The following is a 27,472-nucleotide window of genomic DNA, read 5'->3' on the forward strand; positions in this document are numbered from 1 at the left end:
GCCCAATTTCTCTTCACCTCCATCCCCTACTAGGACAGTCTGAGGCCTCACTGCTTCTTCCTTGAACAGAGGCCCAACCATTCTCCATTTACCACCACCCTCCTCCACCTGGCTGAACTTGTTCTCACTTTGAACAACTTCTCCTTTAACTCATCTCATCTCCTCCAAATAAAAGGTGTTTCTTTGGGTACCTGCATGGGTCCTAGCTATGCCTGCTTTTTTGTGGGATATGTTGAACATTCCTTGTTCCAGTCCTATTTTGCCCCCTCCCTTAACTCTTTTTCCCAGTACATTGATGATTGTATTGGTACCATTTCCTGCTCTCGCTCTGAACAAGAAAACTTCATCAATTTTGCTTCCAATTTCCACTCTTCTCTCACCTTCACATGGTCCATCTCTGACTCTACCTTTCCCTTCTCTAGACTTTTCTATCTGGCGATAGACTATCCATAAATATTTGTTAGAAGCCCACTGACTCCCACAGCTACCTTGAATACACCTCCTCACGCCTTGCTTCCTATTAGGACTCCATTCCATTCTCCCAGTTTCTCCATCTCCATTGCATCTGTTCTGATGATGCAACCTCCATACCAGCGCTTCTGATATGTCATCCTTTTTCTTCAAGTAAGGACTGCTCCCACCGTGCTTGACAGGGCCCGCGACCTTCTCCATCCCGTTTCTCACACTTCTTCTCACACCATTCCTCTCCTTCCCAGGACCATGATATAAAGTCCCCCTTGTCTTCACCTTCCACCCCACCAGCGTCAGTATTCAACAGATCATCCACCACCATTTCCATCACCTCCAGCCTGATGCCACCACCAAACGCATCTTCCTCTCCCCTCCCATTTTAGCATTTCAAAGGAACTGTTGCCTCACGACACCTTGATCCACTCCTGAACCACCCCTCCCCTTCCCATGGCACCTTTCCATGTAAGCGTGGGAGATGCAACACCTTCTCTTTTACCTCCTCCCTTCTCACTGTCCAAGGTCCCAAACATTCCTTTCAGGTGAAACAGTGATTTACATGTACATCTTTCAATTTAGTATTGTGTATTTGCCACTCACAATGCGGTCTGACCTACACTGGGGAGACCAAATGCAGTTTGAATGACCGCTTTGCAGAACACCTTCATTCAGCTCGTTCAGCAAGTATGACCACAAGCTTCTGATCTCCTGTCATTGTAATTCTCCTCCTTGCTCTCACACTGGCCTCTCTGTCCTCGGCCTACTGCCATGTTCCAGTGACGCTCAACATAAGCTTGAGGAACAGCACCTCATCTTTTGATTGGGCACTTTACAGCCTTCCGGACTCAATATTGAGTTCAGCAATTTCAGACGGTAACCTCTGTCCCCATTTGTTTTCTTTTCTTTACAAATTTTGGTTTTAGGATCGTTTTCCCCTGGCTTTTGCTTTTGGACGTCAGCTGTTTATCATTCTGCCATTCACGCTTCCTCTGGACACATCTTTTGTTTCTTTACTTGTCCCATTACCACTCCCTTTGACCCTGCACCACCAACTCTTTTGTCATTTAATCTCCCCTGTTTTCCACCCTAACATAGATCTTCCCTTTTGTTCTTTTTCCAACCCTCCCCCTTTTCATTTGCTTAAAACCTATTACATTCTAACTTTTCCCAGTTCTGATGAAAGGTCATCGACCTGAAACAGTAACTCTGTTTCTTTCTTTACAGATGCCGCCAGACCTGCTCAGTAGCTCAGTATTTCGCACAAGTTTAATTGTTGTTTAGTCAAAATATTTTGTGAATTGTAAAGTTTTATCAGTTTTAATTTCAATCAGAGGTATTAAGTTTTCTCTTTTTGAAGATTGTTTTTATCACTGTAGATAAGTGTGACATGTGATATATGCTGTCTCTCTCTCACACACACACTACACACTATGTATACACACACACACAGCATCATGTTTCATGTTATATTGACCACTGCTTGTAGTGATCACATACGTATGACGATTGAAATCTGCTTTCTGAAGTCACAACCCATGTTATACTGTATTATTTCAATTGTTTGTACAATCAATACAGTTCCATTACTTTAGTGGTGATGTTAGCGGCAGTTGCCCTGTAAGTCAATTACCTCACGTGTAACATTGTTGGGCTACATAATCTAGGATATGAATAGGTAAAAATATTAGTAATGGTCTGGTAATTGTTCCCAACTAGGATTAACTAATCAATTGCACAGGATCTTGAGGATGACTGAACTGCTTAACACTTTCTCCATGGGAGCAGTGCTCTATTTAGAATCCCAGAACAAAATAAAAGCACTAACCTTACTGTAAGCTCTATTATTCTTGTAGCACGAAAGATCTGAGCAGCATTTTAATCAGCTGTTTGGTGCTGGTTAATGCAGCAGTGCACTGGGTTCAGCAGTATACAAACTATTATAATATATTGATTAGTTGGTCATAATGATCATTTGCAGTATTGATCATATTAACTGCTTATAAGAACATTATGGAACAATAGCCTTTGTAGAGGTAGTTTCGGAATAAAGTATCTCTCGTATTTAAAAAAAATAACTAGTCTATTTCTAATCTTGCTTAGAAACCTACAATGTAGTCAGGGTTTTTGCTACTCGGGGACCTGAGCCATTTTAGGTCTTTAATGGCTTAGATGTAGGTTATTGTTGCAAGGTGAACTGTTAGGTTTAAGCACCTACAGCAAGCTTTGATAATGATTCAGATTGCTCATCCACCTACTCATCTGTAACAGATTCAACTTCCCTGGTTATACATGGAGATCTGAAATGATGGGCCTCTATGGGAAGGAAAATGGCTTATTAAAAGAAACTTAATAGAAGGTTTTTTGAAATGCATGTGAAGAGGATTTGTGCTGCCACGGGCTCGTTTTTCTGTTTCAGTAATTCATATGTTTAACCTCTTATGTAACTGAAGCCCCTTTATGGAATCCCAGTGTAATTTGAGAAATTAGTATACTGAACCATGTCTACTGTCCTGCCTACTCATCTGAGTTTTACTTTTGCATCACTGAACCATATTTTCTGAAGAATATGTTGAGCTTGTGAATCATTCAGAATCTTCATCACTGTATGTTATGCAGACAACTCTGGCATGCTGAGCACACAGCTGAGTAAGAAACATGTCTTTTTCCAGAATTGAGGTATTTCCCTATTTAAAAATCTCAATTGGTGCAAATACATTTCTTGACTGTGAAACAATGATCTGTATTTGATTCTTGCCTAGATGTGTTGGTGTGGACTAATGATCAAGTCATTCACTGGGTGCAGTCTATCGGACTCCGGGAGTATGCCAACAACATAGTTGAAAGTGGGGTACATGGAGCCTTGGTAGCCTTGGATGAAAATTTTGATTACAACAGTCTAGCGTTGTTGTTACAAATACCCACACAAAACACTCAAGTAAGCTCTGTTTTAATGTCTTTGTTTCCTGCATCTATTTGATTTCCAAATAATTATAATAACTGCTAGAGTTAAAAATGGATTTTAACTGTGACTTTTTTCTAGGCAAGACAGGTCTTGGAACGTGAATTCAACAACCTATTGGCCTTAGGAACTGAGAGGAAGCTGGATGATGTGAGTATTAGGGATTCATTCACACTTTACTGAGAGAACCTTAGATACCATCTTGGCCATGTTTAGGTATTTTGAGTTGTTGGCTCCCATATGTCAGGAGCTGGATTCAAGGGAGAGGGAAATCTTTTGGCACATCAGAATGGGCTGTGTTTGAATGACATGCTGCATTATCCCTCCTTGTCCTCCTGAACCTCTCTGTAACCTTTGATGCAGTCGACTATTCTATCTTTTTCCGTTGACTTTCCTTCATGGCACTGCCCTCGCTTGATTCCACTCTGACCTGATAGGATCATAGGAAATAGGAGCCAGAGTAGGCCATTTGGCCTGTCGAGCATGCTCCACCATTCAAACAGATCATGGTTGATTATCTACCTCAACACCATTTTTCCCCACTATCCTCATATCTCTTGATGTCATTAGTATCCAGAAATCTATCTATTTCTGTCTTGAACCTGCTAAATGATTGAGCTTCCACAGCTCTCTGGGGTAGAGAATTCCAGAGATGCACCACCCTCTGAGTAAAGAAATTCCTCCTCATCTCAGTCTTAAATGGCCTACCCCTTATTCTGAGACTGTGTCCCCTGGTTCTGGACTCACCAGCCAGAGAAAATATCCTATCCACATCTACCCTGTCACACCCTGTAAGAATTTTGCAAGTTTCAATGAGATCACCTCTCATTCTTTGAAACTCTAGAAGATGCAGGCCCAGTTTCTGCAGTCTCTCCTCATAAGGCAATCCTGCCATCCCAGGGATTTGTCTGGTGAACCTCTGTTGCAGTCCCTGTATGGCAAGTATATCCTTCCTTAGATAAGGAGACCAAAATTGTACATAATACTTCAGGTGCAGTCTAACCAAAGCTTTATACAATTGCAGCAATACATCTTTACTCCTGTACTCGAATCCCCTTGCAATGAAGGCCAACATACCATTTCCCTTCCTAATTGCTTGCAGCACCTATATACTAGCTTTTAGTGACTTATGAACAAGGACACCCAGGTCTCTTTTGACATCAACACTTCCCAACCTCTCACCATTTAAGAAATACTCTGCCTTTCTGTTTTTTTTTACCAAAGTGGATCACTTCACACTTATTCACATTATTTTTCATTTGCCATGTTCTTGCCCATTCACTTAGCCTGTCCGAAGCCCCTTGAAGCCTCCTTGCATCCCCCTCACAACTTACATTCCCACCTAGTTTTGTGTCATCAGTCAATTTGGAAATATTACAATTGGTCCCCACATCCAAATCATTTATATAGATTGTGAACAGTTGTAGCCCAAGCACTGATCCTTGCGGTACCCTACTAGTAACAGCTTGACCCATTTATTCCTACTCTCTGCTTTCTGTCTGTTAATCAGTTCTTAATTCATTGCAGTATATTACCCCCATGTGCTCTAATTTTATTTACTAATTTGTGTGGGACCTTATCAAAAGCCTTCTGAAAATCCGAATACCCCGCATCCACTGGTTCTCCTCTATCTATGCTACAAGTAACATCGTCAAAACCTCCAACAGGTTTTTCAAACATGATTTCCCTTTCATATATCCATGTTGACTCTGCCCAATCATATCATTATTTTCAAGGTGTCCAGTTATCTCATCCTTTCTGATAAATTCGAACATTTTCCCTACTACTGATGTCTTCTCTAGTTCTCCGTTGTCTCTCTCGCTCCCTTCTTAAATAGTGGGGTTACATTTTCTACTTTCAAGTCTGCAGGAACCCTTCCAGAATCTATAGAATTTTGAAAGATAACCACAAATGCATCCAATATCTCAATAGCCACCTCCTTCAATACTCTGGGATGTAGCTCATCTAGTCCAGGGGATTTATCAACTTTCAATCCAATTAATTTTTCGAGTGCTACCTCTTTATTGATACTAATTACTTTCAGTTCCTCATTTTTACAAGTCCCTTGGTTGCCTAGTATTTCTGGGAGATTTTCTGCATCCTCTTCTGTGAAGACAGACACAAAGTATTTGTTTAGTCTCTCCGCCCTTTCCTCATTCTCCACCACAAACTCTCCTGGCTCCACCTGCAATGGACCCACATTCGTCCTTGCTAGTCGTTTCCTTTTCACATACCTAAAGAAGCTTTTACAGTCCGGCTTTATGTTTCTAGCTAGCTTGCATTCATAATCTAGTTTCCCTTTCTTTATCAGTTTCTTGGCCCTCATTTGTTGGATTTTAAATTGCTGCCAATCCTCGGGCTTACCACATTTTCTGGCGATCTTAAAAGCCACTTCCTTTGGCCTAATGCAATCTTTAACTTCTTTTGTTGGTGCGGTTGATTTATTTAGAGATACAGCACTGAAGCAGGCCCTTCAGCCCACCGAGTCTGTGCCGACCAACAACCACCCATTTATACTAATCCTACATTAACCCCATATTCCCTATCACCTATCTACACTAGGGACAATTTACAACGGCCAATTTACCTATCAACCTGCAAGTGTTTTTTGGCTGTGGGAGGAAACTGGAGCACCCGGCGAAAACCCACACGGTCACAGGGAGAACTTGCAAACTCCGCACAGGCAGTACCCAGAATTGAACCCGGGTCCCTGAAGCTGTGAGGCTGCGGTGCTAACCACTGCGCCACTGTGCCGTCCACCTTTACAGTTCTCCTTTACAGTTGGGTTTTTGTGTCTTAGAGGAATGTATATTTGTTGTAAACCATGTAATACTTCTTTAAGTACTAGCTATTGCCTGGCAAATCTTTTAATGTATTTTCTCAATCCACCATAGCCAAATTGCCCCTCATACCTTCATAGTTTCCTTTGTTTAGATTTAAGACCCTAGTTTCAGAATGAGCTATATCTGTTTCAAACTTAATGTAGAATTCTATAATATTGTGGTCACTATTTCCTAAAGGCTTCTTTACAGCAAGGTTATTAATTAGCCCTTTCTCATTACATAATACTAAATCTAAAATAGCTCAAACCCTGGTTGGTTCTTCAACATACTGCTCCAGAAACCCATCTCGTGCACACTCCAGGAATTCATCCTCCACAGCATTAGTCCCAATTAGGTTTACCCAATCTATATGTAAATTGAATTCGCCCATTATTACTGTATTGCCCATGCTACATGCAGCTCTAATTTCCTGATTTATACCGTGCCCAACATTACCACTACAGTTTGGTGGCCTATGAACAACTCTCACCAATGTTTGCTGCCCCTTGCTGTTCTTAGTTCCACCCAAACTGATTCTACATCTTGCTCCTTCGATCTAAGATCCTTTCTCACTAATGTCATCCCTTATTAACAGCGCTACCCCACCTCCTTTTCCCCTCTGCCTATCCCTCCTAAATGACAAATATACCTGAATATTCAGTTCCCTGTTTTGGTCACCCTGTAATCATGTCTTCATAATGGCAATTAAATCATACCCATTTACCTCTATTTGTGCCTTCAAATCATCTGTCTTGTTGCGAACGCTGCGTGTATTCAGATAGAATGCCCTTAACTTTGTTTTAACATTTTTCCTCGTTCTGATCCTATTTGATGTTTACTTCGTCTCATCTGCCTTCCAATTTCGCTTATTACTTTTCAACTTCCTGTTACCAGTTTTGCTTCCCTCCAGTTTGAGCTTCCACTTAGGTTCCCAACCCCCTGCCAATTTAGTTTAAACCCTCCTCAACAGCACTAGCAAATATCCCTGCAATAATGTTTGTCCCGGTCCTGCTAAGGTACAACCCGTCTGTCTTGTACAGGTCCCACCTGTCCCAGAACAGGTCCCAATGCCTCAGAAATCTGATGCTCTCCCTCCTGCACTGGTTCTCCAGCCACGTGTTCAATCACTAATTCTCCTATTCCTATGCTCACTAGCACATGGCACTGGGAGTAATCCTGAGATTACTGCTTTTGAGGTCCTGCATTTTAATTTCTTTCCTAACTCCCTAAAATGATCGGTATTGGGAAAGATTAAGGAATGGAACTAAATGCATTACTTTTTCAGATAGCTGGTGTAGGCATCATGGGACAGATGTCGTGGTTCTGTATTGTATAATGCTATGATTCCTCTTTATTTGCATATCTCTTCATGGCTTTGGCCTTGGCCTACCTTACTTAGCAATCTTTTCCAGCACATGTCCTCCATTCTTTGATTCTGGCCCTTTGTGTGTTCAAATTATTGGCGCTTTCTCTGTGAAACCGTCTGGCTTACAACCTCTCTTCCAAACCTCAAGTGTATTCTGAAAACTTATTTCTTGAACCATTCCTTTGATCACCTGCCCTGTCTTCTGCTGCTGTTCATGTCTGTCACTCATCTTTTTTATTCGTTCATGGGATGTGGGCATCGCTCGCTAGGTCAGCATTTATTGCCCCATCCCAAATTGCCCTTGAGAAGGTGGTGATGATTTGCCTTTTTGAACCACTGTAGTCCATGTGGGGTAGGTATACTCACAGTGCTGTTAGGAAGGGAGTTCCAGGATTTTTACCCAGTGACAGGGAAGGAATGGCGATATAGTTCCAAGTCAAGATAGTGTGTGGCTTGGAGGGGAACTTGCAGATGATGGTGTTCCCATGCATCTGCTGCCTTTGCCCTTCTAGGTGGTAGAGGTCGTGGGTTTGGAAGGTGCTGTCGAAGGAGTCTTGGTGCATTGCTGCAGTGCATCATGTAGATGGTACACTGCTGCCACTGTGCGTTGGTGGTGGAGAGAGTGAATGTTTGTGGATGGGGTGCCAATCAAGTGGGCTGCTTTGTCCTGAATGGTGTCGAGCTTCATGAGCATTGTTGGAGCTGCACCCATCCAGGCAAGTGGAGAGTATTCCATCACACTCCTGACTTGTGCGTTGTAGATGGTGGACAAGCTTTGGGGAGTCAGGAGGTGAGTTACTCGCCACAGGATTTCTAGCCTCTGACCTGCTCTTGTAGCCACAGTATTTATATGGCTACTCCAGTTCAGTTTCTTGTCAATGGTAACCCCCAGGTTGTTGATAGTGGGGGATTCAGCGATTGTAATGCCATTGAATGTCAAGGGGAGATATCGTTGGAGATGGCCATTGCCTGGCACTTGTGTTGTGCGAATGTTAATTGCGACTTATCAGCCCAAGCCTGGATATTCTCCAAGTCTTGCTGCATTTCTACATGGACCACATAGATGAGTTATTAAGAACATTATATTAAGAACATTATGTCGCTCTAATTTGTAATAGTGGTAGTGTTAGTGTATTAACTGTATCAGTGGATCAACCCATACTTATACCAAAATATAAATTTTAGCCTCAATTCTAATAATCCAGGTAAACATTTAAAGAATTCTCCAATATACTTTCAGACCAAGTATTCCTCAGTAAAAGATTAGGTGGATGTGGTGATGGATGACCTGTTGGATCTTCATTATTCCAACAACACCAACGACTGGTATTTATATAGTGCCTTTAGCATAATAAAACATCCCAAGGCATTTCATGGGAGCATTAGAAAAGGAGTGACTAGCAACAGGAAAGCAGTGTAGTGAGGTGAAGAGGTATAGGGAGAGTATTCGAGAGCTTTGGGCTTAGGCAACTGAAGGCGCGGTCACTAATAGTAGAGCGAATGATATCGGGACTGCTGAAGAGGCCAGAAATAGAGGGCCACAGATATTCTGGAGGGTGGTGGGACTGGAGGCGATTATAAAGATAGAGAGATACAGGCCATGGAGGGATTTGAAAACAAGAATAAGAATTTTAAAATCAAGGCATTGTATAACAGGGAGCCAGTGTAGGTCAGCGAGCATAGAGGTGATGGGTGAACGGGAAATGGTGTCAGTTGGAGCAAGGGCAGCAAAACTTTGAATAACTTCAAGCTTATGGATGGTCGAAAGTGGAAGGCCAGCCAGGAGTACATTAGAATTGTCAGATCTGGAGATAACAAAGGCATGGATGAGGGTTTCTGCAGCAGAAAAGCTGAGGCAGGGGCATAGTCAAGTGATGTTACGGAGGTGGGAATAGGTAGTCTTAGTGATGCTGCGCCTATGTGGTTAAAAGCTCATCTTGGGGTCAATTGTGACACCAAGGTTGCGAATGGTGTAGTTTGGCCTCAGTCAGTTGCCAGGAAGAGGGATGGAACTAGAGCAGAGTTTGTGGCAGGAACCAAATACAATGGCTTCAGCTTTCCCAACATTTAATTGGAGGAAATTTCTGCTCATCCAATATGAAATGTTGGGCAAGCTGCCTGACAATTTAAAGACAGCGGAGGGGTTGTGAGCTGGTGGTGAAGTAGAGCTGGAAGTCGCCAGTGTACACGTGACGTTGTGTTTCATATGCTGTTGCCGAGGTGCAGCATACAGATGAGAAATAGGAGGGGGTCAAGGATAGAACCTTGTGAGTCACCAGAGATAACTATGCCGTAATGGGAAGAGAAACCATTGATGGTGATTCTCTGGCTATGATTGGATAGATAAGGCGGCACAGTGGTGCAGTGGTTAGCACCGTAGCCTCACAGCTCCAGTGACCCGGGTTCAATTCTAGGTACTGTCTGTGCGGAGTTTGCAAGTTCTCCCTGTGACTGCGTGGGTTTTCGCTGGGTGCTCTGGTTTCCTCCCACAGCCAAAGACTTGCATGTTGATAGGTAAATTGGCCATTATAAATTGCTGCTAGTATAGGTAGGTGGTAGGGGAATTGAGGGGTGGTAGGAATATGGGATTAATGTAGGATTAGTATAAATGGGTGGTTGATGGTCGACACAGACTCGGTGGGCTGAAGGGCCTGTTTCAGTGCTGTATCTCTAAATAAAAATAAATAAATAAGAATGGAACTAGCTGAATGCAGACTGAAGGCTGAGGAGGGCTAGTTTACCTTTGTCAAAGTCACACAGGATGTCATTTATGTTGTTGATAAGAGCCATTTCAGCACTTTGGCAGGGGCGGAAACCTGATTGGAGTGATTCAGACATGGGCTTGCAGGAGGGATGGGCATGAATTTGGGAAGTGACGGTGCATTCAAGGACTTTGTAGAGGAAAGGGGGGGGTTAGAGCTGGGGTGGCAGTTTGCAAGGATTAAGGGGGTCAAGGGTTGGCTTTTTGAGGAGAGAGGTGATGATGGAAGATTTGAAGGAGAAAGGAACAGTACCTGAGGTGAGAGAACCGTTGACAATGTCAGCTAACATGGAAGCCAGGAATTGAAGTTGGGTGGTCAGCGGTTTAGTGGGAATAGGATTATTGAGGAAGCAGGAGGTGAGTCTCATTGACAAGATGAGCTTGGAGAGGGCATGAGGGGCGATATGAGAGAAACTAGAGCAAGTTGTGAGTTCAGGGCATGGGCGGTTGGGGATCTTTAGAGGAAGTTTGGCCCTGTGAGCTAGGGTAAGGGAGAGAAGTGGCAGAGGCAGCTGATTGGATGGTCATGAACTTGGTGACAAAGAAATCCATGAGCTCCTTATATCTGTTGGAGTTGAAGGTGGAGGAAACGTTGTGGGGAGGTTAGTACTTTAAGAAGACGGCTTGCAGTAAAGAAAAGAAGCCAGGGGTTAGCCTTTGCATTTCAGGATGATCCTGGAATAGTAAGCAGTTTTCGCAGACAAAAGCAGGACCTGATAGTGTTTTTTATGTGGTCCAACCAGATCTGGAGGTGAGTGACTAAATCATATGTCTGCCATATCCGTTCAAGTCTGTGTCCCTTGAACTTGAGGGAGTGGTGATGAGGGCTTTGGGGGAATGGCCAGGGTGAGAGAGAGTAATGGTTTTAATGGGAATGAGGGCATTGAAGGTCGCGATGAGGGTGCAGTTGAGCGGATTGGTAGCTGTAGAACTGCCATGGTGAACATAGGGCCAAAGGCTAGACAATTGGGATTTTGAGAGTGCAGTTGTAAGTGAGTTGGAGAAGAGATTTTTCCAGCGGTGGAAACAGAAGTAAGTAGGGTTTGGGGAGTGAAGTGGATTGTGGGTGGACAGCAATACAAGGAAGTGATCAGAGATGCCTTATCTGTGATTGATACTATGGGGCTTGCAAGGCCATGTGAGACAGAAAAGTCAAGCAGGTGGCTGTGAATATGGGTTGGGGAGTTTACATGTCGGGTGAGATTAAGGGAGCAAAGGAGAGCAGTGAACTCAGGAGAAAAAGCATGAAGAATTGAGACGGAGGTTGAAATCACTGACGATGTGAAGTTGCTAGGTGCAGAGGCTGAGGGAGGAAAGCAGTGAAGATATCTCATTGAGAAAATTGGCATGGTACTTGGGCAGGTGGTAGAGAACCAGGATTTTAAATGGGAGGTGAGAGGAGTGGAACAAGATGAGATGCTCAAAGGAGGCGAAAGTGCCCGGAGGAGTAAGGGGACAAATCAAGACGTGATTTTGTTATAAGAGCCGCACCACCGCTGTGACGGTCTGGGTGAGGCAAGTAGGAAAGGGTATAGCCAGGCAGGGAGGCTTCACTTACTGGGAAGGCGACATCGTCCCTCAGCCAGGCTTCTGGCAAGGCCATGATGTCGATACAATCATCCACAATAAGCTCACAGATTGCAAGGGCTTTGTTCACAAGTAAATGGACATTCTGAGGGGAGATAAGGAGAGGGATGGTGAGAGCTGGACCACTGATAGAGTTCTCAGGGTCAATATTAGGAACGATGAGTTGGACAAGGAGGAGATTAGCAAGATTAGCTCCAGTGAGTGCGCTCGGTGGGAAGATTGCCGAGAGAATAGAATGGAGCAGTTGGTGTTGTTGCTCGAGAGGAGGCAGCGACGTGTGCTGAGATGGGCTCTTCGGAGGATGCCAAGAAAGGCACAGAGCGAAGCTGTAGGCTTATCTCAGAGGGAGTCAACCCTTGAACAGCGACAGGTGAGTAGGAAGGTCAAGGAGTACTGTAGAATTGGGTAGTGATTTGGGAAGCCAAATTACTGAGAGGGGAGAAATGTAAGGAGGCATAACAAAAGGAGAGAGGGGTCTAGGTGGGGTAGAGAGATAAGAAGTTAAAGAAAGGGAGGAAAATAATAAAGTGGAAATGGAAGTGATGGGTTCAGGTCTGGAGTGGCAGACAGAGTGCGCATGTGAATGGATACAGGGAAAACTTAAGTTACATAGGCCTGGTAACATAGCATTAATTAGGATTTTTTTTATTCTTTCATGGGATGTGGGCATTGCTGGCTGACCAGCATTTATTGCCCATCCCTGATTGCCCTTGAGAAGATGGTGGTGAGCCGTATCATGATGCGTAAATCCTGGTAGTGAGTGGGGAATAGACAGGAGACGATAACAGAGAATCCAGAGTCATAAGTCCTGTAGTGAGTTAAAGTTGATGCAGATATGGGCGGCATAGTGGCGCAGTGGTTAGCACTGCAGCCTCACAGCTCCAGGGACCTGGGTTCGATTCTGGGTACTGCCTGTGCGGAGTTTACAAGTTCTCCCTGTGTCTGCGTGGGTTTTTGCCGGGTGCTCTGGTTTCCTCCCACATCCAAAGACTTGCAGGTGATAGGTAAATTGGCCGTTGTAAATTGCCCCTAGTGTAGGGAGTTGATAGGGAATATGGGATTACTGTAGGGTTAGTATAAATGGGTGGTTGTTGGTCGGCACAGACTCGGTGGGCCAAAGGGCCTGTTTCAGTGCTGTATCTCTAAATAAAATAAAATAAAAAATACCCTTGTCCAAGTTCAGAGACAGGTATGGCGGACAACTGACGTCCAGAAGCTATTTGAAGGGTAGAGTGTCAGGAAACGCACGGATGTAGGAATTCTTCTTGGAATGAGGATACAATAGGTTGCAGAATTGGTTGCAGGGCTAAAGATGATGGCAAGTTGGAGGCCACCATACAATCCAGAAGCGGCGGAGAGATGTGATTCCGTCCAGCACAAAGTAACACTGGTCAGGAACCAGACTGTGCTGAAGCTGACAACAACAGCAACTTATATTTAGATAGCGAATTTAATGTACTTCACAGCAGCATTATAAAACAAAATATGACACCAAGCTACAGAAGGATATATTAGGTTAGATGACCAAAACTTGGTCAAAGAGATAGGTTTTAAGGAGTGTCTAAAAGGAGGAAAGTGAGGTGGAGAGGTGTAGAAAAGATATTCCAGAGTTTAGGGCCTAGTCAACTGAACACTCAGCCACCAATGGTGGAGCAATTAAAATCAGGGATACACAAGAGGCCAGAATTAGAATTAGAGGAGCGCAGATCTCTCGGAGGAACCAGAGGAACCAGTCCAATCACAAACTCAGTAGGGGACTAAGTCCATCAGATCTTCCATCACAGTAGCAGTGGGGGAAGGGTAGAAGCTAGTCAAAGTTACTTTAAATTATAAGCAATGGAACAACAGACCAGAGACATAGCATCTGGGTCTTGTTGTGTGATCCAGTGTAGTCCAGTGTCGAAGTTTACAATCTATATCAATGATTTGGATGAACGAACCAAATGTATGGTAGCTAAATTTGCTAATGACACAAAGATAGGTAGGAAAATAAGCTGCCAAGAGTACATAAAAAGTCTACAAAGGGATTTGGATAGCTGAAGTGAGTGGGCAAAAATTTGGCAGATGGAGTGGGAAAATGTGAACTTGTCCAGTTTGGCAGGCAGAATAGAAAAACTGTATATTATTTGAATGGAGAGAGACTGCAGAACACTACGTTACAGAGTGATCTGCGTGTCCTGGTACATGAATTGCAAAAAGTTGGTATGCAGGTACAGCAAGTGATTAGGAAGGCAAATGGAATGTTGCCATTTATTGCAATATAATAGAAGGAAAGTGTTGCTAAAGCTGTACAGGGCCTTAGTTAGACCACAACTGGACTAGTGTATAGTTTTGGTCTCCTTACTTTGGAAAGGGTATAATTGCATTAGAAGCAGTTCAGAGAAGGTTCACTGATTGATTCCTGGGATGGAGGGGTTATCTTATGAGCAAAGGTTGAGCAGGTTGGGCCTATACCCATTGGAGTTTAGAAGAATGAGGGGTGATCTTATTGAAACATATAAGATCCTGAGGGGACTTGATAGGGTGGATGCTGAGAGGATGGTCCCCTTGTGGGAGAGTCTAGAACTAGGGGACACAGTTTAAAAATTAGTGGTCTCCCATTTAAGACTGAGATGAGGAGAAATTTTTTTCTCCCAGAAGATCGTTACTCTGTGGAATTCTCTTCCCCAGAGAGCAATGGAGGCAGGGTCATTGAATATATACAAGGCTGAGTTAGATAGATTTTTGATCTACAAGGGAGTCAAGGGTTATGGGGGACAGACAGGAAAGTAGAGTTGAGGCCACAACCAGATCAGCCATGATCTTATTGAATGGCGGAGCAGGCTCAAGAGGCCGAATAACCTACTCCTGCTCCTAATTCTTGTGTTCTTGTGTCTTGATGTCCAGAGAAGACCAGAGAATCCAGGAATTGAAGTCAAAATTGGAGAAAAGATCCAGAGCTCCCTGAGGACAGCAGTAAGCGCAGATATGGTTGGGGGGTGGGCAGTGGCAGTTGAAACTAGCCATTCACTTAAAATTAGAGCTAAAATGTACCCACTATTAGAGCCAGGGGAACCTAAACAGTGGAAGAAGGGAGATTTGAGGAGAATGGGCCAAATATGGTAGCGGTTGACCAAAGATCGACCTCCACAATGAGGAGCTCCCTAGGGAGCTGACTGCCATGGAGCCATCTTGGAAAAAAAATTCCACTAGGAGTATGGAGTGTCATATGTTTTATGATGCTTCTCCAGCATTATTCCTCCCTTTCTAGTAGAGAGAGGGAGAGATGACTCTATCACTCTCATGCTATTGTGCTTCTATTGAGTTAATACTAAAGCTAAAATGTCACTGGTAACAATTCACTGTCCTTAGAGAAAGTGGGGAGAATGGGGAAGAATCGCTGCCATTTTGACTTCAATATAAGTACCCCTCCAAGCCACACGCTATCCTGACTTTAAAATATATTGCTGTTCCTTCATTGTTGCTGGATCAAAATCTTGGACCTCCATCCCTAACTGCACTGTGGTTGTACCTACACCAAATGGACTGCAACGGTTCAAGAGGTCTGCTCACCACCACCTCCTCAAGAGCAATTAGGGATGGGCAATAAATGTTGGCCTTACCAGTGATGCCCACATCCCATGAACGAATAAAAAAAAAAAATTCTCAAAGGCATGAAGTAATAAAGAGTGCAAGTAAACAGATCTTCAAAAGCAGGATTTCAGTCATGAAGGGGATAGATGAGTTTTTAGGTTTTATATATAGGATAATTTAAAACAAAGACAGGGAAGTGATGATGAATCTGTTGTTGGATAGATCACAACTAGAATACTGTGTACAGTTTTAGGCGCTCCATTATAGGAAGAATATTGGAGCCATGGCAGAGATGTACACATACTTTTGCTAGAGTTATGGGATATATTTATGACAGACTATGAAAACTAAGGCTGTATACACTGCAGCAAATACAGTTAAAGGGAGAGTTAATAGAACCATTCATTATTATGAAAGGATGTGAGAGAATAAATATTGCAAAGTTATTTCTAGTGTGTTGGTGAATTTGGTAGCAAGAGTATATAACCTCAGTAACAGTATTTGAAGCATAGAAGGTCAGGTTCGAAGAATTTTTTCCCTCATGCAAAACATTCTTAGAATATGGAATACTTTACCCAAAATTGAGTATGAAACTAATTCAATCGCAGCACTCAAGAGGGAGTTAGATAAACACTTGAGGAAAATTACTAAAATGTCCAGAAAAAGAACAGAAAAATTAGACCAAAGTAGATAACTTTTCTGTTGAGCTAGCAGCAGCACAAGTAAGATGGGGCAAAAATCTCCTCGGGCAGTAGGTAGCCTTAGATAGGGTTTGGCCAAGTGCTAGAGGGGTTAACAGCAGAGGCAACTGAATCAGTGTCTCGATGGGCCCTTGGGAGAATACCAAGAGCCAAACAGAGGGTAGTCATGGGATTATCCAATGGACATTCAAGCTTGGGATGGCAGCAGGAAAGTAGGAAGTCAGAGAAATAGTAATGGGATGGGGTTGGAATTGGGAGGACAAAATACCCAAGAGGGAAAAGAATAAGTGGCATGACTGGGTGACAGGAAGGGAGGAGATAGGAATGAAGAACTCAAGAAGGCCAAGAAAAGATAAGGGCGATAGTAGTAATGGGCTCAAGACCAGCCAAAATGTGCACACAATGGACACAGAAGGAACTCAGGTTGCTTAGGCATGGCAAAGATTATTTGTCTTGATCATAACCAGAAGTCATGGAGGAGGAAATATGAAAGATTCCAAAGTTTTAAATCCATTAAACTCTATTGAATTTGAGTTGGTATTGATTCAGGATTCCTAAAAAGTGACTGGAAATTAGGCAATCTCTGTCAGTATTTAAACATCAAAACATAACATAAACAAAACTTGTAAACTGTTGAAGACCGTGGAGTAAACCAATTCTTAACTCTCTCAAATTCTAGGAGTGCCATCGTTTTATTCCTTTTGGTATTACAGGGTGATGACAAAAGTTTCAGGCGTGCACCATCGTGGCGAAAGCGCTTTCGGCCACGGGAGATCCACGGTATCACCATGATGGCTGGGTCTACAGAAACACTACCCGCAGGGTTCAGGGTAACAGCAATGTCCACCCCCCCTCCATCAATACAGCCGAAGAAAATTCAACCAGAAGGTAAATGAAATCAACCTCGTACCGACTCTCAACCACTGTCAATCAAATTAGCAGAATTGCTAATGTAAAAGTCGTCATTGATTCAGAGTCTGATCAAAATGTAACTGACAATCAGTTCCTAACAGTGGTATAGTGAAGGTGGAGGTCATAGCTAGTTCTAGTGCATGTGTACTTATCCTTAATAAGTCTAATTGTCTATTGTCTGTGTTACAATAGCATAATATTGAAGTGCATGAAACAGAATAGAACCCAAACTTCCACAATGTCAAATGAGACAAGTGCAAAATTCAACAGATGTTGTTGTATGGATCAGCATCATTAGAGACAGAAATATAAAACCTTTGTTTTAATGTTAAAGCCGTAGTGCACTAATTGACAATCCTAACATGACAGGAATACCTGAGTTCAGTTGCATGCCATGAATTAACATTTCACACAATGCAACATGTGCAACTACCCAGGGTGATTTATATTTTATTCAGGAAGCATTTTTTTTGGAGCACATGAATTATTCATGATCAGTATGAAATTCTGAAATATAAAATGTCATGGAGCTCTTCATTTCTTATTAGTGTCAGTTGTTCCTAGTTTGGTTTCCAGGTGAATTATGAAAAAAAAGTTTACTTCATTGAAGCAGTCTTTAGGGTTACTGAAATAATTCATTGGGAATCTTTACTACTTGGAAGATCATTCTTAATGCTTTTTTGTTAATTTTGTTGGCAAAATCTACTTAATAATGATTCTGCCACCAGTACCAGTGTGGAATATGGTTCCTTTAAATCTAGTTCTGCAGGAAGGTATTAAAACCTTTGCAACATCATCCAAAAATATGATGTCAAATTTTACATAGACACTGAGGACATCCAGCCTTCACTGCCTCAGACTGCTTGACCGACATCCAGCACTGGAGGAGCAGAAATTTCCTCCAAATTCCAAAGATTGGGAAATCCAAAATTATCTTTGGTCCCCACCACAAACTCAGTTCACTGGCTACCGATTCCATTTCCCTTCTTGACCACTGCCTCCACTGAACCAGACTGTTCACAACCTTGACATTCTATTTGACCCTGAACTGAACTTCCATGCCCATAACCTTCTCCCATCACTGCCTACTACTACCTCCGTAACATTGTCTTTCTATGCCCCTGCCTCACCGTATCTGCTACTTTAACCCTCATCCATGCTTTTATTACCTGAAGAATCTACTATTCCACTGCTCTTCTGGCCGGCCTTCCATCTTTCATCCTTCAACAACTTGAGCTCATCCAAAACTCTGCTGCCTGTATGTTAAACTGCACCAAGTCCTACTCATCTATCACCCCTGTGCTCACTGGCCTACATTGTGTGCTGGTCCATCAATGCCTCGATTTTAAAATTCTCATCCTCTTGTTCAAATTCTTAATTCCTTTAAGCCACTCCTTGAAGCTCACTAAGCTTTCAGTCACCTATCCTAATATCCCCTCCTTTGGCTCAATTTTTGTCTGATTACTTTCCTGTGAAGCATCTTGGGACTTGTTTTTTTATGCTAAAGGTGCTGTATAAATGCAGGTTGCTGGTGTAAACCAGCTGAGTGAAGTACTGGCTCTTACAAACTCATTAACCTCAAGTGGAGTTTCAGACCTTCGCAGCCATTTTGAAGGAGTTACTGAGGAAATGATGCTTTTTGTGATGGTCTTTTCTGTGGAAGACAGAAAAATTGGAGGCTGAGCTAACCTGGTTGTACTTTCCATTATTTAAAAAATTATTGGCTCAAGTGTCCATGCTATCTATTTTTTAAAAATATAGCCCAGGCCTCCAGGTTTTCGCAGAATTATCTGCTTAAATGCTAATGAGGAGGAATGGTTACGGATAGTTAAACACAGAGACCCCAGAGTAACTGGAGAGTGCTTTTTGGAAGCTTGGCTTTCTATGCTTGCACTAACCTGCAGGAATGATTTGCTATACTTACTGCATGTTGTATGTGTTTTTTGTCATTTGTCATGACTGGAACGTAGTTGGTACATCAGGGACACAGAGGTTAGACACATCAACAGTACGCACCTACTCCTGCTGACAGCCAGATCAGTCAGGGAGTTAGCAGTGATTACCAGTGAGTATGCAATTTTTACTTTCTGATGTTCATGGCTATGTGGATAGAACAGAGAATTTGGGGAAATTTTGGTCATTGCTGCAATGCAGTGCGCAATAATAACCAGCTTGCAATCTGAAGTTATATGTTCATGATGTTGAAGAATTTCAGTCCTGACTACTTGTAACTTTCATGTACCTTGCACAAGGATCAGTCTGCAACATTTCCGTACAGCATTAATGTTACCAACTTGTGGAAGGTAAGAACATTCCTTGGGCTAAGTTATCAACAGCCTGCAAAATATGTTATTAGAATTTTTAGAATTAGAATTAGAACATTACAGCGCAGTACAGGCCCTTCGGCCCTCGATGTTGCGCTGATCATCTGACCTACACTATTCCATTTTCATCCATATGTCTATCCAATGACCACTTAAATGCCCTTAAAGTTGGCGAGTCTACTACTGTTGCAGGCAGGGCGTTCCACGCCCCTACTACTCTCTGCGTAAAGAAACTACCTCTGACATTTGTCCTATATCTTTCACCCCTCAACTTAAAGCTATGTCCCCTCGTGTTTGCCATCATCATCCGAGGAAAAAGACTCTCACTATCCACCCTATCTAACCCTCTGATTATCTTGTATGTCTCTATTAAGTCACCTCTCCTCCTCCTTCTCTGTAACGAAAACAACCCCAAGTCCCTCAGCCTTTCCTCGTAAGACCTTCCCTCCATACCAGGCAACATCCTAGTAAATCTCCTCTGCACCCTTTCCAAAGCTTCCACATCCTTCCTATAATGCGGTGACCAGAACTGCACGCAATACTCAAGGTGCAGCCTCACCAGAGTTTTGTACAGCTGCATCATGACCTCGTGGCTCCGAAACTCGATCCCCCTACTAATAAAAGCTAACACATCATATGCCTTCTTAACAGCCCTATTAACCTGGGTAGCAACTTTCAGGGATTTATGTACCTGGCCACCAAGATCTCTCTGCTCATCTACACTACCAAGAATCTTCCCATTAGCCCAGTACTCTGCATTGCTGTTACTCCTTCCAAAGTGAATCACCTCACACTTCTCCGCATTAAACTCCATTTGCCATCTCTCAGCCCAGCTCTGCAGCCTATCTATGTCCCTCTGTACCCTACAACACCCTTCGACACTATCCACAACTCCACCGACCTTCGTGTCATCCGCAAATTTACTAACCCACCCTTCTACACCCTCATCCAGGTCATTTATAAAAATGACAAACAGCAGTGGCCCCAAAACAGAACCTTGCGGTACACCACTAGTAACTAAACTCCAGGATGAACATTTGCCATCAACCACCACCCTCTGTCTTCTTTCAGCTAGCCAATTTCTGATCCAAAGCTCTAAATCACCTTCAACCCCATACTTCCGTATTTTCTGCAATAGCCTACCGTGGGGAACCTTATCAAACGCCTTACTGAAATCCATATACACCACATCCACGGCTTTACCCTCATCCACCTGTTTGGTCACCTTCTCGAAAAACTCAATAAGGTTTGTGAGGCACGACCTACCTTTCACAAAGCCGTGCTGACTATCGCAAATGAACTTATTCTTTTCAAGATGATTATAAATCCTATCTCTTATAACCCTTTCCAACATTTTACCCACAACCGAAGTAAGGCTCACAGGTCTATAATTACCAGGGCTGTCTCTACTCCCCTTCTTGAACAAGGGGACAACATTTGCTATCCTCCAGTCCTCCGGCACTACTCCTGTCGACAATGACGACATAAAGATCAACAACAACGGCTCTGCAATCTCCTCCCTGGCTTCCCAGAGAATCCTAGGATAAATCCCATCTGGCCCAGGGGACTTATCTATTTTCACTCTTTCCAAAATTGCTAACACCTCCTCCTTGTGAATCTCAATCCCATCTAGCCTAGTAGGCTGTATCTCAGTAATCTCCTCGGCAACATTTTCTTTCTCTACTGTAAATACTGACGAAAAATATTCATTTAACGCTTCCCCTATCTCCTCTGATTCCGCACACAACTTCCCACTACTATCCTTGATTGGCCCTGTTCTAACTCTTATCATTCTTTTATTCCTGATATACCTATAGAAAGCCTTAGGGTTTTCTTTGATCCTATCCGCCAATGACTTCTCGTGTCCTCTCCTTGCTCTTCTTAGCCCTCCCTTTAGATCCTTCCTGGCTAGCTTGTAACTCTCAAGCGCCCTAACTGAGCCTTCACGTCTCATCCTAACATAAGCCGCCCTCTTCCTCTTGACAAGCGCTTCAACTTCTTGAGTAAACCACAGCTCCCTCGCTCGACAACTTCCTCCCTGCCTGACAGGTACATACTTATCAAGGACACGCATTAGCTGATCCTTGAATAAGCTCCACATTTCGTTTGTGCCCATCCCCTGCAGTTTCCTTCCCCATCCTACACATCCTAAATCTTGCCTAATCGCGTCATAATTTCCTTTCCCCCAGCTATAATTCTTGCCCTGCGGTATATACCTGTCCCTGCCCATCGCTAAGGTAAACCTAACCGAATTGTGATCACTATCGCCAAAGTGCTCACCTACATCTAAATCGAACACCTGGCCGGGTTCATTACCCAGTACCAAATCCAATGTGGCATCGCCCCTGGTTGGCCTGTCCACATACTGTGTCAGAAAACCCTCCTGCACACACTGGACAAAAACAGACCCATCTAAAGTACTCGAACTATAGTATTTCCAGTCAATATTTGGAAAGTTAAAGTCCCCCATAACCACTACCCTGTTACTCTCGCTCCTGTCGAGAATCATCTTCGCGATCCTTTCCTCTACATCTCTGGAACTATTCGGAGGTCTATAGAAAACTCCCAACAGGGTGACCTCTCCTCTCCTGTTTCTAACCTCGGCCCATACTACCTCAGTAGATGAGTCCTCAAACATCCTTTCTGCCGCTGTAATACTTTCCTTGATTAACAATGCCACACCCCCCCCTCTTTTACCCTCTTCTCTGTTCTTACTGAAACATCTAAATCCCGGAACCTGCAACATCCATTATTTAGATTAGATTAGAGATACAGCACTGAAACAGGCCCTTCGGCCCACCGAGTCTGTGCCGACTATCAACCACCCATTTATACTAATCCTACACTAATCCCATATTCCTACCAAACATCCCCACCTGTCCCTATATTTCCCTACCACCTACCGATACTAGTGACAATTTATAATGGCCAATTTACCTATCAACCTGCAAGTCTTTTGGCTTGTGGGAGGAAACCGGAGCACCCGGAGAAAACCCACGCAGACACAGGGAGAACTTGCAAACTCCACACAGGCAGTACCCGGAATCGAACCCGGGTCCCTGGAGCTGTTATTGTTTAAAGATTAATCTTATTGCTAAATGTCAGCCTTTTTCATTTCTAGGCATAAACTGCTAGTAAAACTTCCAGGCAGATTTGATTATTAGACAAGGTGATATGATCAGTTAAATAAGTGATTGCCCTGCAAATGAATGCCAGTCAATACTCGGGCATAATTCTGCCCTCACATATAATCCTTAAGTGGAAAATTGGTGCATTGAAGAAAATACCTTGTGTGTTATATTGAGTGTTGTGATCATTTCCCATGATGAACTAGCCTATTCTCATGACTGAACTCAGAGAATGATGTCAGTTGTTTAACCACCATTGCCTAGCAACAATGTTCTCGCGCCCCAGTTAACAGGTTGGGAATGTTCTATTATTTCAAGGGCAGCAGATAAAATAGTTCATCCTTTATAGTGTCTGCATGTAAGAAGATTTGTCCTTGGGATGTGAGCATCCATGGCAAGGTCAGCATTTATTGCCCATCTCTAATTGCCCTTGAGAGTAACCTGAATGCACTCGTGAAGAACAGTATAGTAAATATTATACGAACTGTGGCATTCCTCAGAAGGGTTTACTGTTCTACAAACAACATCCATAGGAATTTTTCGTGCCTGCTAGAAAAACATTGTTGTCGATGATCAAATCCTCCTTTTATGACTGTTGTCATCTTTGAAACTCTTCAGTGCATTAATGCTAATTCCTTTTGCAATCTTGAAATGATTTCTTTGGGCTTGATTTTGTGCTGGAGCCAGGCCGAAAAGGCGGCGGATCCCTGCCTCGGCCTTTTCGCGTTCTCCTGGAGCGATCCTCCAGTCATTTTCAATCAAGGTTTCACGAACCAGGATCCCGGTCCCTTTAAAGTCGGCGATCCCGTCTCCATGAGCTGTTGGCCAATTAGAGGGATGGCAGCTCAGCCCTATTGGCAGCATAACAGGAGTGGTGGCCTCTGCCAGGACTGCAGAGGCCTAGGACCCAGGCCCAGCAGTGGAACCCCTGACCAGAGGTAGATGAGGCTACGTCGCCGGGGCCAGTCCAGAAGGCCCCGGCAAGGGGGGACTGGGGACTGGTCATGCAGTCCGGGGTTGTTGGGGGGGGGGGTTGGGGTTCTGGGGGTAAACTGGTTCCTGGTGGGGGTCTTCCATGGGCCACAAATTGCCCACAAAGGAGGGACCCAACCACCCCCCATGCCCAAGCCCCCAGCGAGGGCGGCTCATGTTACAAGGCTTCCTCCCTGTGTGGCAGAGGCACCCCCCGGCTGCTGGTAAGATCCCAGTGGCCTGAATTGGCCTCTGGGTGGGAAAGCTGTCGTCCACCCCCGGGAAGATTGTTTGGCGACGGGCCCTCCGCCCCACCGCCACCCTTCGCGGTCCTCTGTGCTCCCCCGCCTCCGACCTCAGCTCAACCTTTAGATTCAGTCAGCTCTCACACACCACAATCAAATTTCCTTTCTCCAGAAATTCAGCTTATGGTTTTCTCCCATCTCCTTCTGCACTTCAACCTGGTTTTCACATTTTAAAATTCTCCTGCATTTGGGGGCCATGGATTCAAACAATTTCATCGAGATCTAGATATCATTCTTGTTCATTGTTCTTGTTTTAGCATTCAGTTTTTCTTAAGGATGTTAATCACAGCAAATGAAATCTGTAATCTGCTTCCCAGTTAGTTGCTAACACAAAGCTTTACTGAATTTAGTTGTGCCACTCTCGACTAAAAGGCTTGGGAATAGAAAGCAAATTAGTTTAGAGATACAGCACTGAAACAGGCCCTTCGGCCCACTGAGTCTGTGCTGACTATCAACCACCCATTTATACTAATCCTACACTAATTCCATATTCCTACCACATCCCCACCTGTCCCTATATTTCCCTACCACCTACCTATACTAGGGGCAATTGCTAATGGCCAATTTACCTATCAACCTGCAAGTCTTTGGCATGTGGGAGGAAACTGGAGCACCTGGAGGAAACCCACGCAGACACAGGGAGAACTTGCAAACTCCACACAGGCAGTACCCAGAATTGAACCTGGGTCGCTGGAGCTGTGAGGCTGCGGTGCTAACCACTGCGCCACTGTGCCGCCCCATTGTCTTGATGGATTGCTTTGATTTTGAGATATTGCTGAGGAGTTCCTTCTGATGGAAGTTGTGATTGAATTCTGGTTCCAAAATAAGACGTTCTCATTCTTCAAGCTGAAATGATGACTTTTAAGGGTTTATCCCAGAGCTGACTGATTCCAACTTTCAAAGTGTTTTTTTGCCACTTTAACATTGTCTGCATATAATTTAAAAAGAAGTTTGAAATGAAGAACAAAGCCTTTTTTTTAAATGAACAATTAAAATGTATTTCAGATTGCAAACTTATCAAGTGCATACCTTCCTCCAGTTTAAATTGTGTAAATGGCAGCATGTGGGGCAAATGACTAGCATGAGTTATTCCGTGAGGTGGAGCTGAATTACCAGTCCTGGTGTGGAAATAAAATGTTCCAAATCACAGTGGGTCACAGATTGCATTGAATAATGATCCAATGAATAGCATACACTGTTATTCCAGCTCTCGCCATCAGGATTGCAGATTCTTTCCCATTTTTCCCCAACCCCCCCTACCTTTTATTCTTTGTTTTGGCACAGTGTCTGAATTTTTAAAAATCAGTGCACTGATCATCACCTCACTGTCCCAAAAAACCCCAATCAGACTGATTTCAAGGAAGGAAAAGACCCACTTAACTGCAGTTTGAATAGTTTTGAATATTAATTTCCATTTTTTCCATCTCCCCTTTTTTAAAAAAAAAAGGAATGTTCGAGTTTAACAAATTTGAAATCTGGTAGCCTTTGGATACCTGCATTTCTTACATCATGATGGGTCAAAACACCTGTAGACTACAAGTGTGTGGCAAGTCTCTGGAAAAGGCAACTCCACCAGTAAATAGTGAAGTGCATGACCTAATGAACATTCAGAGCTTGTTAATAAGTACAGGTTTATAAACCTCTTGGGTCAACATACCCTATCTTCACTTTTTTAAAGAAAGGGGATGAGATATTTTGTGGGCTGGGCAATAGATATGAAGACCCTCAATAATAACGAAGCTGTATCCCAACTGCAACAAAGCTTAACTTTGCTACCTTGAAGCAAAAATTTGTCTCTGGTCTTTCATGAGATAGTTGGAGCAGCTGTTAGGGCACGACAACTGGCCTGTGCCCCTGGACTGAGGATACAAAATAAAACAGCCAGGATTCTTATCTCTGCTCATTTATGCAGTGACTCACCCACTGCAAAGTATGAGTACATGGAAGTCAGATGAGGACAGAATTGTGTTAGCTGTGATGCTTGTCACAGTTGAATAAACTGCGAATGTTTTCATGTCGAGCTCGCATATGAAGAATGGCACCTTGGGCAAAGCACTGGTGTCTGTGGAACTGTTACCCATCCTCTGTAAAAGTCAAGTGCATTCAGGACTGGAAATGAGAAAGCTGGCATTGAAAAAATATAATTAACAATTGGCAATTTGTCTCTTCCAGTCCATTCCCACTACCTGTATGGACACATGCTCGCTGCCTTTCGGGAATAATCCATTACATCTCTGTGAGATCGACATTGGAGGTCAAATGCTGCTGCACAGTAATTGGAAAGGCACAGATGGTTCAGATGTACATTGAATATAAATGGGCAATAGTTTACTTCAGTTCAGAAACAAAATCTTACACTGTCAGTTTATTTATCTGCTTATGACTTCCTTTGTGGGATTATCTTTTCAAAGCTGGTAGAAAATTCTAGGGATCCATTTTCAAGCTGTTTTACTGTAATATTGTTCCAGTACAATCAGTAGTAAGTTCCGTCAACTTTTAACCTCAAGTACTGTTGTAGTTGTAGTATTTTTTCTCAAGTGTATCATACCTGCTGTATGTAAACGTATGGCCATGAAGTAATGCAAGTTTTTTAAAATGTAAATGTATATAAATATGGCTGACTGTAACAGCATTTTTTAGATAATTTAATGGAATTTGACGTAGGTAGATTCAACCTAAATGCTGTCTTAATCATTGATATTGCTGCCATTTTAATCTTGCCGATACCTTTCAAGGACATCTTGTTCCGTTTGATGAGGAATTGTTCGTTTTCAACAAATGAAGTGTGCAATTATTTGTCTGCCATGTTAATTGTAGCATAACATATGACTGGGTAGCTTGAATCATGATTATTTTTAGGTTGTTGTGGAAACGACAACTGTTAAACAGACTCCTCCTGTGTTGACTCTCCGTTTAATGGCAGTTCCCAGCTCCTGGAAATTCTTGCTCCACTGAACGTTTTTAAAAAGAGAAAGTGACGCCGAATTGTACTGCAACAGGTGTTTAAATCAGCCTTGTGTCTACACAAAGGGTTTGTTTTCTTTATCTTTGCCGAATGAACCCCTGAGTCTTACGCATCAAATCCTGTGTGTCTTTTCAGTTCACTTTCCTAAACTGCATATCGGAAAACTTTTCTCTGTTCCTCATCACCCCATTTATTGCTGTACGTACAGACCTGGTTAGAAAGGATATTTTTAAAACATTATACACAGTAGAAATATTACTTCTGTTTTATGAAGTTGCATAGCATTCAAAAGGTTTAAACCTTCAATGCTGACCATTCTGATTTCAGATAAAAACACTGATGTTAAATGGACAATTTTGAAATGGGCATTTCTATTACAAAACGTTCTTTAAATATTCTGTAAGATGTAGGATTTAAAAAAAAGTTCTTAGCATTTTATCAAAAGATGCTTGTAATGTTTGAACAAGGTTATTTCCTCTTGTGATTTCGCACTTTTAAGTACAGCTTCCAAAACCAGAATCAGGGCATTTTGCCTTTCTCCCTATTTTTAAGTGAATGTGACAATCTAATAGTAGCTTAAGATAAATGATGTGTGGTAGATGTCTGCTGTTAAAGTGGCCATGCCCATT

At 43.0% G+C, this 27,472-nt stretch overlaps 1 protein-coding gene across 1 annotated transcript in view; it reads left to right on the top strand.

The window, feature by feature from the left end:
- Nucleotides 1-26,115, top strand: part of ppfia4 (PTPRF interacting protein alpha 4) — a 907,198-nt gene extending 881,083 nt beyond the window's left edge. The window contains exons 27-31 of the mRNA XM_068057116.1: nucleotides 3,228-3,403; nucleotides 3,509-3,577; nucleotides 16,951-17,125; nucleotides 19,120-19,214; nucleotides 26,051-26,115. Of these exons, the coding sequence (XP_067913217.1) occupies nucleotides 3,228-3,403; nucleotides 3,509-3,577; nucleotides 16,951-17,125; nucleotides 19,120-19,178 (479 nt within the window). The 3' untranslated portion in view covers nucleotides 19,179-19,214; nucleotides 26,051-26,115. The remainder of the gene's footprint in view (nucleotides 1-3,227; nucleotides 3,404-3,508; nucleotides 3,578-16,950; nucleotides 17,126-19,119; nucleotides 19,215-26,050) is intronic.
- The last annotated feature ends 1,357 nt before the right edge of the window (nucleotides 26,116-27,472 follow it).

The sequence above is a fragment of the Heterodontus francisci genome, chromosome 25, assembly GCF_036365525.1.
Source record: "Heterodontus francisci isolate sHetFra1 chromosome 25, sHetFra1.hap1, whole genome shotgun sequence".
In the NCBI taxonomy this organism is placed as follows: domain Eukaryota; kingdom Metazoa; phylum Chordata; class Chondrichthyes; order Heterodontiformes; family Heterodontidae; genus Heterodontus; species Heterodontus francisci.